The sequence below is a fragment of the Bos grunniens genome, chromosome 1 (assembly GCF_055505025.1).
Source record: "Bos grunniens cultivar Pamir isolate PY7600 chromosome 1, Bosgru_T2T1.0, whole genome shotgun sequence".
NCBI lineage: Eukaryota > Metazoa > Chordata > Mammalia > Artiodactyla > Bovidae > Bos > Bos grunniens.
In genome coordinates this window covers 357,857-370,659 of record NC_141165.1, presented here as the reverse complement: position 1 = coordinate 370,659, position 12,803 = coordinate 357,857, and the positions used below count along the sequence as shown (strand labels likewise).

General features: G+C 39.6%; 1 protein-coding gene across 2 annotated transcripts in view; it reads left to right on the top strand.

Annotated features, from left to right (window-relative positions):
• The window catches only part of RAB5A (RAB5A, member RAS oncogene family), a 33,293-nt gene extending 20,493 nt beyond the window's left edge, over window positions 1-12,800 (top strand). For both annotated transcript variants that reach the window (XM_086356729.1, XM_086355910.1), the window contains exons 3-6: window positions 5,024-5,175; window positions 5,483-5,605; window positions 7,570-7,663; window positions 11,425-12,800. In XM_086356729.1, coding sequence (XP_086212855.1) covers window positions 5,024-5,175; window positions 5,483-5,605; window positions 7,570-7,663; window positions 11,425-11,540 — 485 coding nt within the window. In that variant the 3' untranslated portion in view covers window positions 11,541-12,800. The remainder of the gene's footprint in view (window positions 1-5,023; window positions 5,176-5,482; window positions 5,606-7,569; window positions 7,664-11,424) is intronic.
• Window positions 12,801-12,803: the final 3 nt, after the last annotated feature.

The following is a 12,803-nucleotide window of genomic DNA, read 5'->3' as shown; positions in this document are numbered from 1 at the left end:
TTCTCTCAAATCATTCTACCCTCTCCCTCTCCCACCGAGTCCTAAAGTCGGTGCTGTGTATCTGTGTCTCTTTTGGTGTCTCGCATACAGGGTTATGGTTACCGTCTTTCTAAATTCCATATATATGCGTTAGTATACTGTATTGGTGTTTTTTATTCTGACTTACTTCACTCTGTATAATGGGCCCCAGTTTCATCCACCTCATTAGAACTGACTCAAACGTATTCTTTTTAATGGCTGAGTAATACTCCATTGTGTATATGTACCACAGCTTTCTTATCCATTCATCTGCCAATGGACATCTAGGTTGCTTCCATGTCCTGGCTATTATAAACAGTGCTGCGATGAACATTGGGGTACACGTGTCTCTTTCAATTCTGGTTTCCTCCGTGTGTATGCTCAGCAGTGGGATTGCTGGGTCATATGGCAGTTCTATTTCCAGTTTTTAAAGGAATCTCCACACTGTTCTCCATAGTGGCTGTACTAGTTTGCATTCCACCAACAGTGTAAGAGGTTCCCTTTTCTCCACACCCTCTCCAGCATTTATTGCTTGTAGACTTTTTGATGGCAGCCATTCTGACTGGTGTGAGATGGAACCTCATTGTGGTTTTGATTTGCATTTCTCTGATAATGAGTGATGTTAAGCATCTTTTCATGTGTGTGCTAGCCATTAATACTTCACACCTAAAAGGTGTGTTTTCCCTACCCTCTTTGCTCCCATACCATCTTTAGAGAGTCCATGAGATGTTACAGTAACAACTAAGAGTGTTTCGTGGCTCTGCCACATGTTGGCAGAATTATTTCCAGAACAGTTACTCAGCATCTCCACCAGAGCATGAGTCCTTGCTGTGCTCTTGCTTTAGTTTCATTTTTCAGTTTTGCTTAGTTAAGGGATAAAATTTAACTGTTTTTGCTCTGAGAATGATTTTGTTGATTACTAGTGATACTGATTTTTTTCTATGTTATATGGCTTTTGTGAATTTTGTTACACGTTTATCTTTGATGTATACGTTTTCTTAAGATTTACATGAGGTTTCTACATATTAAAAATCAAGCTCATAGCATCCACTGTAGAAATTTTTCTACATGTGTTTGCCCCTGTGTTTTGAATGTGTGACACGTTTTAATTACGAACCTAAAGACCTTAATTTTTATATAATCAAATCTGATAGATCTAAGGATTTTGGGTCAGTTCTAATAAAGTAATTTCTTTTCTGTCAGTTTGGTAAAACAGTAAGTTGAGGATTGGGGCGATAACTGGTTCTGTGCTTTTTCTCTTTTGGCCTCTGTTTAGTCGTGTGGACTCACTGTAGTTTGAATTCTTTCTTACTCGTTGTTAACGTTTGGTTAGTGCTGCGATGGGGACGGTCTTCCCTCACCCAGCGTATTGCAGTGTCCCCTTCTTGCTTATTATTTATCGGGGTCTTACACATTACACGCTTTGGGGTTTTGCAGATTTAAGATTCACAGTTTCCCCTGCTCTCAGCTGACCCCAGGCTCTGTCACTCAGTAATCTGTAGTGTGGCGGAGGCTGCAGTGTCGCCTGCCGCCAAGCTTGCCACAGGAACTGATCGTGTCAGCTCAGAGGGGCCCGTTAGACAGGCGGGCACCCGCATCTCAGCGCAGCTTTGTTTTCCTCTGTCGTCGCGTACACAGTAACTCTAGAAGTGATAAAAGCTGTTTCTTTGTGAAATACGGGCCCGAAAAGAAACCCAACTGCTAGTGCTGGTGATGGAAGTGAAGAGAAAACTGAAGAGGTCTAAGAAAGTGATGGTTCTTAGTGAGAAAATAGATGTTTTGGATAAATTAAAGTGGTTTTGCAGATTCAGGTAAGTTGGTGGTTGGTTAATGTTGCTACAGGATTGATGTAAGTAGTTTATGTTTTGAGTGCTAGAATTTATTTTTACAACTTTAAAAATGACTAGTAATGTCCTTTTCGAAGCACTGAGGATTTGAAGATATCATCTATACTGGGTTGACTAAAGTTAAATCCTTCGTTAGTCCTTAAAAACTTGAGGATTTGGGGAAATCTTGATGGTCATGCAGTATATAATGTTTATAATACTGGGCTATTTTAGTCCCGTATTTCTGCTCTTGTGGCACCACAGCACTTTTAAATAGTTCTCACGTTTGTGACTGTACTCACATCGTTCCACTGGCCTCTAATATTGGTCTTTCTCTCCTCCCCCCAAATCACGCTCTTTTTAACATACCGTGTTAACAATATGGTGTTACTAAGTTAAAAAGATCTTGTTGGTAGTTTGAGGTTGTGTTGGTTACATGATAACTTGAGAGAGGCCTTTTAAAATACCTATTTTTTCCTATTTGGAAACTGTAATTAGTCAAAATAGTCAAGAATAATTGTACATATCTGTTATGAAATTCAGCAAGCTTTTTGAATATTTATATGAACTGAGATTTATATTAGATACTGGGTATGGACAAGAATAAAGATCGTTTCTTAAGGAACTCTCAGTCTAGGAGAAAGAAAGATCCTGTACATCAGTAATTATAGAAAGTATGAAACGTGTCCGCACAGGGAGCTCTGGGAGCACAAAGACCGGGCCTCCTGGAAGGGTGTGATAGAGGAAGGCTCCCGGAGAGGTGCGGAGTGAGCTGATGACTTGTTCTTTGCTCATTTCATAGGGTCAAGTCGTCTCCCAGCATACCACTGAAAATCTGGTCGTTGCTTGTATATTGTAAGGCAATTACCTTGATCTTTTCCAGCCAATTTAAAGAACTTACTATCTGCTTTATTTTAGCTGGTGTCTTTGGATTTTCATTTCAGTCTTCTTGCTTCTTCCAAATAATGTCTCTTTCTAATAATTTGTTATTTATTATAAGAATATCTGAAGTGATATTATGTAATTGTGATCTTGACTTTCATATCTGGCTTCTAAATTCAGAGAGATTGCCTAAGAGCTTTGAGTAAAATGCTGGTTTCAGGCTTAAGGATGAAATTGACACTTGATCTGTTTTAAGGAAGAATTCTGTGTGTATATTAGGAATATTGACTCAGATGCCCTTTTATAGTTTATTTAAATAACATATTGATTTTTCTTTTTTATCCTATTGGTGTAATAGCTTTGTATTTCTGAAAGAAACTCCTTGGTCATGGGGTTGTTACTATTTTAATGTATTAGCTGAAATTTGTTTTTCCTGTGTTTTGTCATTTTGTACATGCATTTATAAAAAAAGATTGGTAGCCTTTTGTGATATCTTTAACTGGTTGGAGAATCAGATTATATTTCCTTTAAGGCAGCATAATTCATAATTCTTTACCTGAGCCTAGGGTTGATTTATGAAAGTGTAAATGAATCTGTTTGTTATCACTGTACTTTGTGGTTATGGAACAGAGACAACAAAAGTCTGAATGCAAATTATAACCCAGTTTTTTCAAGTTGCATCAAACTGTCCTTGAGAAAGGGATTGTATTTTGTGATCCATTCCTTACCTTTTATCCCTTTCATTTAAAAAGGAGTACTTAGTTTTTTTAAGTTTTTAAAACTGATTCTGCATGAGAACTTTTCATCTCTGTGAAAAAGTGACATAGTGCTTTTTTGGTATCCTTCATTGTACATACAGAATTTTTTAAAATATTATTGCTGATTTTGTATGGTAAAAGTAGTTTTCACTGGCGTATATTTTAAATATGACTAGCCACTTGTGAGAATTCACAGAACTATTAATAGAATTTAGCTGAAAATAGACATTTCTATTACGATGGTTGCAAAATTGAGATTATAGTTGTTGATACTAAAGCCATCACAGCAGTCAGTTGACCTAATAAAAATAGCATGAAAAATGTATGTAACGTTTAATATATGCGATGTAAATCAAATTAGACTTATTCAGCATAGCGATATTAACTAGTAAATCTCTTAGATTGACATCACTAGATAAACTGCTACAATTTACAGGAATGAATAATCTCTTACATGGGAGGACAGAGTATTTGAAAACTTTATAACTTCAATCTATGCCAGTTTCAGAGAAGGAATGGAATACACCTTGAGCTAAAAGGAAAAGGAAGAAGCACACCGACTGGTGTGAATGATGGAGCAGCGGGGTTTAGTTACCGTGGTCGTGAAGGAGGGGACTGTGGGTGCTCCTGTGGCCCCCACGCTGGGGAGCGGCTGGGTGTCGTCTTGTTGGCCTCTCGTGCCGCTAACTACTCCTGAAAGGTGAGGGTTAGGGTTAGCCGTACCTTGAAGTACAGTTCAGTTGTTCATAACTTACCTCTTACAAATCAGTTTCTTGTTTTTCATAAATATACATGTGGTCTTTCCTGATGCTTATTTCTAGAGCTGGGAGAATCTTGTTTATAAAAGACATTTTACTTCATATTATTCTCAGAAAATAAGTGATACAGTAATTATTTGTGAGATATATCAGCCATCTTTTTAAGAGCAAAAATATCATTGTAAAATGTTACTTTCTTATTAAAATCTGAGAAAAGAACAGATGAAAAAGTACAAATCCAAAAATCCATAAAGTGAAGGATGAAAGCTAGGAGTTGGTGCTGAATGTCTGTTAATAAATTAAGTCTAGGTTGAGGTAATTACAGAAATTAAAGTCTCATAATGCTTTGATGGGATAATACAAGAAATACACTGATTTAGTGATGATGAGCTGACACTGAACTCCCAGGGCGTGCCAGGAGCCCCGAGGGAGCGGAGGAGGTTGGGGGCTGCTGTCAGTGCAGATGCAGTTTCGGGCCTGCTCATCCACCACCCCCCATTGTTTCAGCACTATCAACAGTGTATTTCTTAAATCATTTTACAATTTAAAGGTTTTAAATTCACAGTTTGTAAAAACAGCTTAAGAGCTGTATTAAAGTTATTTAATATTATACTTTTTAAGAATGTAAGAGGCACTTTCAATCTGTGATTTTATTACAAAGGTTTTATATGCAAGCATTTATGAATCTAGCTTTGAAGCATGGATCTTGCCGGTGTTTTCTGTAAAATTAAAATATTAGGAGAACAATGATAAACTTACTGCAGACATTTTCTTCTTTCAGCTGCTTTTCTAACTCAAACGGTATGTCTTGACGACACGACAGTAAAATTTGAAATATGGGATACGGCTGGCCAAGAGCGGTACCACAGCCTGGCGCCCATGTACTACAGAGGCGCCCAGGCCGCCATAGTCGTGTACGACATCACGAACGAGGTGAGTAGAGGTGCATTCTGCACTGAAACTTGTTTGAATCTCCGTTTTCTAGTATTCAGAATTTCAGTTACAGAAGAGATTTTTTTAAAGCTTTGTTAGCCAAGTATGACATTTCTGCCAAAGCAGAAATAGAAATAGCTTTTATGAAATAGAAAAGCTGATTTTAAAAAACATGAAAGTGTCTCAGTAATACAATAGTCCTAAGAATCTTTCCAAGAGTCACATTGGACAGTCTTTAAAGCCTCATCTCACAAAGACGCTCCTTATTCTTTGAGCCTGTGCCAAATAGCTGTTTCTTTGTTCCCAGGAGTCCTTTGCCAGAGCCAAAAACTGGGTTAAAGAGCTTCAGAGGCAAGCCAGTCCTAACATTGTAATAGCTTTATCAGGAAACAAGGCCGATCTGGCAAATAAAAGAGCTGTCGACTTTCAGGTATGCTGAATTTAACTTGTGGGTGCATATTTTTCTTCTGTGTCCACACTTGAATTTTAGAACTGTACAAATGATAGAGAATTTTAGACCAACGGTGTGTGGTGTGCTTCGTAATTAGACATGTGGTATACTGTGTAATTAAATCTCATGGTGGTAAGATCTCAGACTCACAGACTGACCTAAAGAATGAACTTAATGGTTACGGGGCAGTAGGGGAGGAATAGTGAGTTGGGGATGGACAGGTACACACTGCTGTGTCTAAAAATGGATAACCAACAAGGACGTACTGTGTGGCATACACTGCTCCATGTAACAACTTAAATGGGAAAAGAATCTGAAAAAGAACGGATACATGTATATCCATGTAGCTGAATCACTTTGCTGTCTACCTGAAACTAGCACAGCATTTTTAATCAACTATATTCCAGTATAAAATTTTTTAAAAAAGAAAATTTACATATATCCAAGAATCTTCACACATATGTGTAAAGAAACTCACAATAAAGAATTTTAAAATATCTTTATTTAATTGTAATATATAAGCTGATTCAAAGATTTTTGTTGACCTTGAACAGTTACAAAAGAAGTAATTTGTTCACAAACAGTATGGAAGTATATAAAGGAAAAAATGATTGCCTCCTACCCTAATCCCTCCAACCCTCATATACACTTCAGTATCCTTCCTAACTTTTAAAAAACTTACGTATATATGTATCAGCACACATAATGCATGCCCACATAGTCACATGCACCTGTGTAGTTGTTCTTAAGAGGGTCTTCAAAAATAAAAGTTTTTTAAAAATCCAGTTTGCATGTTTTCTAATATATCTAATTAAGAATGTTCCTTGCTGCAAAAGTCATTTAAAATAAAGCAGCTGTCTCTAGTTAGACGTTTTTAGAATCTCCCATCCTCTCGCTCTTTAGCTTCTCTACCAGAGAAGTGTGGTCACTAAGTGCATATATGATCAGTGATGGGATAATTTTCTTATTTGGTGTTGGAGTGATTCACATGGGAGAAAGAGCACTGGTTCTTGCTCCGTTAGGTAGTGACTGAGCGTGCGCACGTGTGGCTTCCCTTAATTCTGTAACAACCCTGTGAGGTATGGTGTCATCTGCTGCTCTTTCTGAGATCGTCACCTCCTCAGCACAGAGGCGCAGGCAGAGCAGTCACATTAGAGTCAGAAGTGGCCCTGTCACATAGCATTTCAAAGGAGCTTCATTGTATTTTTTTTATCAAATTGGAAAGATGACTGATGGTTCTTCACAACAACTATGAGGCTCAAAAACAATAACACAAGTAAACGGTAAAGCATGGCACTGTGAAGTAGTAACAAGATTTTCAAAGATGACTCATGACACACTCAAAATAGTGCTTGTGGAAGTCATCCAGGATTAAAGAAATACAGGGTACCATTTAGCGGTGGAAGTCAGTGTTCAATATTGGGTTTCCCTTTGTCTTCATTGCATATAATGAGCATAAGTAAAATGAAATTGCCATAGAGATCAAAGAGAGTTTTACGGTATTTAGAACAGAATGGCCTCCCCTTTCTCCCAGAGAAGGAAATGGCAACCCGCTCCAGTGTTCTTGCTTGCAAAGTCCCATGGACGGAGGAGCCTGGCGGGCTACAGTCCAGGGGGTGGCAAAGAGTCAAACGCCGCTCAGTGACGACACTACCACCTCCCTCAGACTCGTCATCTGAGAGCAGGTTTCATGGGAGACCAGATGAAGTAGGCTGGGATGGTGGGAGAAGTTAAGGCAGGAAAAGGAAATTATAACTGCAGTACCCTTACCTTTGTTTCAGCTATAAGTAATTGCTTATTATACAGTTGTACTAAGGAAGCCTGTTTTTTTATTTTTTTATTTTTATTTTTTTTCTGTTTTTTTAAGTAACAAAAATAAGGGAGGTATAGCAATAGTATGTGTAAAAGTATCTCATTTATCTCATTTTTTGTTACGCAAACAGGAGGCACAGTCCTATGCGGATGATAACAGTTTATTATTTATGGAGACATCAGCTAAAACATCAATGAATGTAAATGAAATATTCATGGCAATAGGTAAGATTAGCTTTTTTTGCACACAGTAAATATAGTTAAAACAAGTTATACTGGGGGCATATTTGGTTTGACAGTCTTCTTTTTGTAAAAAAAAAAAAAGAAAAAATTCTTTTTTTTTTTTTTTATGATTATACTACTATGCTAGATTTTTTCCATGAAGCATTACTTTGTTAGGCATATTGTTAAATTTGAAAACTTATTACCGTTAGGTTACAGTGCTTTCAGTTTAGTTAAGGTTCTTCTAGGTAAGTTGAAACCCTGAACTTTGAGCAGGTAGATTTTCTGAAGATTTCACTGAAAATTTTGGACAAATACATTTTTGTATTAGGTTATATTATAACTTTTATATAAAAGAGGGATAAGCTCAGTAGTGTTTTCAGTGCAACATACAGTCTTAATGAGCTTTTTCTCACTGATCATTAACTCCTCTCTCCTTTGCCCTAAACAGAGCATTGTTTTTATTTTTCAAGTTCTTTTTAAATCATTGATTACTGACAGGTATAACACTGATAAGTACATTGTACATACAGATTGACAAATTGTTTTAATGCAAATTCTTTAACAGAGAACATTTCAAAGCTTTGAGGCACAGAGGCCAGGAAGGAGAGCAGAATAGCGCCCACGGTCTCTGTCGCCTCCGTGGCGTCGCCTCCGTGGCGTCTGGCCCTGCAGTGCGCCCTTGGCTTTCCTCTGAGAGCTGTCAGTAATGATATGCGCTCTTGTGCAGTTGTTGACTATAGGTGATGAAGTTTAGTGGGAATAAGGAAGCTTCCCTTATTTGTAACAACAATTAAAATATTTTTATTGACCCTTGCCTTCTGGTATGGGGCTTCGCTGGTAGCTCAGCTGGTAAAGAATCTGCCTGCAGTGCAGGAGACCCAGGCTCGATCCCTGGGTCAGGAAGATCCTCTGGAGAAGGGAATGACAACCCACTCCAGCCTTCTTGCCTGGAGAGAATCCCATGGACAGAGGAGCCTGGAGGGCTGCAGTCGTGGGGTCACAGAGAGTCGCACACAACTGGGTAACTGACACCACCCCGCCTGCTGGTGGTTTGAAGGCACAAGCTCTCTGGGAAGGGCGCCCACAGTCTGCTGCCGAGCACGCATGCCATCCTACGGCAGCTCTGTACACAGCAGTGATTATCGCCTGGGGTGTCTACATCCTGGATCCCTAATTTTCTCTGGTATTGAAGTCATAAATTAACCAGTTAACAGCTGATTGAGAGGCTAAAGAAAACCCAGTGAGAGCCACTATGCTGTCACACTCTCTTCCTAGATGAGGGAGTTTAATGGTGGCTTCATTTAGTAAAACCTTGCCTATTTGCTATGTAAAATATTTTCCTGAGAAACTCAGGGTTGCAGGTTGTTAGGGAAATACTAGCATAGTTAAGAGGGATTATGTGACAGTATATCCTTTTTTCTTTTTTAATAAATGAAACAAATCACACCCAAAAGCACATCTGAAAAGTTAATAACAGGAAATTAAGAGATGATGTGCCCCTCCAATCAGGCTGAACTTTAAACGTTTCTTTCTGATGCTATTAAAACTCCACCAGATGGGCTTTATTTAATTTGTACCTTTTATTCAGGCTTGCTAATAAGGTTATTATTTTTTTTTCAGTCAGAAAGTAGTCTGTGTATTAGAGCTTTTGTTTACATTTCTGAAATTAGAATTTTTTTCCCTTGAAAGAAACTCCCAAGTGTAAATTGAATTGTGATCTCTCCATTTGTCCCTTAAATAAATCACACAATGAACTCATATTTGCGCTTTTCATGACTTGAGGCCTGGCGTGCTGGGATTCATGGGGTCGCAAAGAGTCGGACACGACTGAGTGACTGATCTGACTTACCAAGTAGAGTACACTTGTTTAGTGGGAGAGTCTACAATAAATTTATCATCTGCTTTTAATGTGATAAGGTCTTCAGTGGTTTTTTTCATTATACATCTTTCTTAACTTCATTCAGGATTTTTACCTTCTTACAATCCTAATCGATTCAGGGTCATATTGGTGAGCTGCAGCACTCAATAAGATAGGAGACTACTTCTTTTGAGACTCCCCAAAGATATGTTTTAGATTATCTTAACACAATAAAAATTAACCAGTATAAGTTAAAGTTTCCTCATTCCAGCTTATGTCTTTCAGCCCCTTATTCACTTAGATCTAATTACAAAAAGCCCTTGCTGCTGCTGCTCAGTCGCTTCAGTCGTGTCCGACTCCATGTGACCCCATAGACGGCAGCCCACCAGGCTCCCCCGTCCCTGGGATTCTCCAGGCAAGAACACTGGAGTGGGTTGCCATTGCCTTCTCCAATGCGTGAAAGTGAAGTCTCAGTCATGTCCGACTCTTCATGACCCCATGGACTGCAGCCTTCCAGGCTCCTCCATCCATGGGATTTTCCAGGCCAAGTACTGGAGTAGGGTGCCATTGCCTTCTCTGAAAAGCCCTTGCAGAAGTATGCTGAAGGGAGAAATGATCATTCAGTCTAAAACAACTTGTTGCTAATTATGATGAAGTTTGTAACGTCAGCCTCCCCTTTGTCCTCGCGGGGCTTTGTTTGTAAATACATTGACTGGAAATGCAACCTTTTGCTAACCATCCACCCTGCCACTCCTGGAGCCATTGCTAGAGAAGTGTGGCCCACGGGATTCTAAAGATGGTTAGTGCTGTTGTGAAATGTTACAACAAAGGGTGAAAGGCCCAGGACACACCTAGGCATTTACATTTCCAAGTAGAGCCTGTTTGGCTTTTGTGTGACCCAAGCCATGGCTCAGGCTGAACTGGATTCTTGCCAAGGTGGGCCATCCCTGAGGCGACAGGAGCGGTCAGTGCTCTTAGAGGTGCTTCATAAATCCCAGCATGCGAGGATCCTTGAGACCCAAGCCGACTGCTTCTGGCAGGTAGTTTCTCATCAGTGGGACCCACACTGTGGAGAATTAGCAAAGCTGACGCTACATGTAACTGCAGTTGTGGGGTTTGTCCAAATGTGGCCAGCCATGCTTTTCTGGCTCAACATTGGAAAATGGTTTTTTGAGATAGTACCTTCAGAATCAAGTCCATTTATATCAGGCAGAGCTATTGATGAATCAGATTAGGATTCTTTATCAGCCACAAGATAAAATAAGCCAGAGGATAACCGTTGGAAGGTAGAAGGTATATAAGCGAGGAAGAAAATAGGAGACTCAGTCTCCTATGATTTAGGGTAATAATTTGCTCAGTAGCGGACACATTCTACTGAGCGGACAGTGTTTTCTGTCCTGACTTGTTCTGGAAAGTGTGTGGCTGTCCAGAGAGTGCCGACGGGCGGAGCTGAGCTTGTCTGTTTTGGGTTTTGGCTGCCTCATGCGGCTTGTGGGATCTTAGTTCTGCAGCCAGGAATCAAATCCGTGCCCCTGCATTGGGAGCTCGGAATCTTAACCACTGGACCCCCAAGGAAGTCCTGGAGCTGAGCTTCTTGGTTATGAACATGGTGGCTGCTATTATCTTTATAACTTCAGATTTCCTTTAAATAACAGGAGTACTAGTGATTACGAGGAGAAGGAAATGGCACCCCACTCCAGAGTTCTTGCCTGGAGAATCCCAGGGACGGGGGAGCCTGGCGGGCTGCCGTCCATGGGGTCGCACAGAGTCGGACACGACTGAAGCGACTTAGCAGCAGCAGCAATTATGAAATAAAGTATAACCTTTTCTAGCATTGTGAAATGAATCTATATAAACAGTTAAATACAGCTATTCTGATTGTGTTTGATAATTTATCCCTCAGCTAAAAAGTTGCCAAAGAGCGAGCCACAGAATCCGGGAGCACATTCTACCAGAGGAAGAGGAGTAGACCTCACCGAGCCCACGCAGCCCGCCAGGGGTCAGTGCTGTAGTAACTAGCCCTCCCGCGTGAACTCCCGAGTGTTCTTCTGCTTCCCAACTGTTAGTAAGAGTGGGATTGGAGCATTTAACCAGCCCAGTATGACTTCCAAAAAGAAGAGACTTAACAATAGTCAAGTTTCTAATACAGAATTATTTTCAGTGTTTTGACCCTAATCTTTAGCGGCATGCGTGCGGCCCTCTGAACGTGTCTCGGCAGTGGTGGCGGGGAGCCGTGTGCACGGCTGTCTCCTTGGGAAGTTAGCGGGGCTCACTGCTCTTCTCCAGGGATGTAGACAAATGACTCTGAACCCACAGTGAACCAGCCAGTTCTGTGAAAAAAATTTGGAACTTACTCATTTGGGCTTTTCAGAAAAAACTTCTGCTCTGGAAGGAGGTTCTAAAGATATTTATGCTTAGCTGCCATATCCAGGCAACCTGTAATTTCTCTTAGTGTCCTTATTTAAAGTATACATTCCACATTTTAACAAATTCGCCACAAGGAAACAGTCCCACATCTTCAGTGGGAAAAGATGAACGTTAGTGGCATCTAAATTACAGCTGATCCTGTTGTTTTTAAAATGGAATAAAGTGCATCTTAAAGGATAGTGTTCCCTTCAAATATGTGAGTTCTTCAGCAAAAAGGAAACAAACCAGGTGTCTGTGATTTCTGTGTAATCACTGCTGGCCATCACATAGGTCTTGTTTGGGTGTAGGGAGGGGCCTTTGTGCCCTTTGGACATAAGTATAGTCAGTGCACTAACAATTATGTACATTCAAGCTTGATTATTTTAAATCCGCTCTTCAGCTGCGCTGTAAATAGGGTTCTGCATTGTAGTCTCCATGTATGTTTATTACTTTTCGGTAATATTTAAGAGTTGCTTAAAAGTATACAAAATGTACAGTTACTAAAACAGCTAATTTTTTCCTTTTCTCCCCCTTTGAAAGGAAGGGGCTTCAATTGTTCCTACCTGGCTAGAACCATTATAAAAAATGTACCAGTAATTTGTAACATAAGTATTGGATATGTTAGTAGCAATCTTGCAGCCTTGTTTTCCAAAGTTCATTTTATTTTGATCAGTATATTGCACTAACTGTTTTAGGCATTTTCATTATATGAAATCTACCCTGTGTCAGAGATGATTTAATCTATTTAAGTGTTGAACTGCTAGCGGAACTTGTACACTTACAGTAATTCAGAATTAGTAAGGAGAACAGTTCACCAGTGTTTAGTTTTATATTGAGGTGCTCAGGTTGGAATAAAGTGGTATTAAAAAGCAAGTA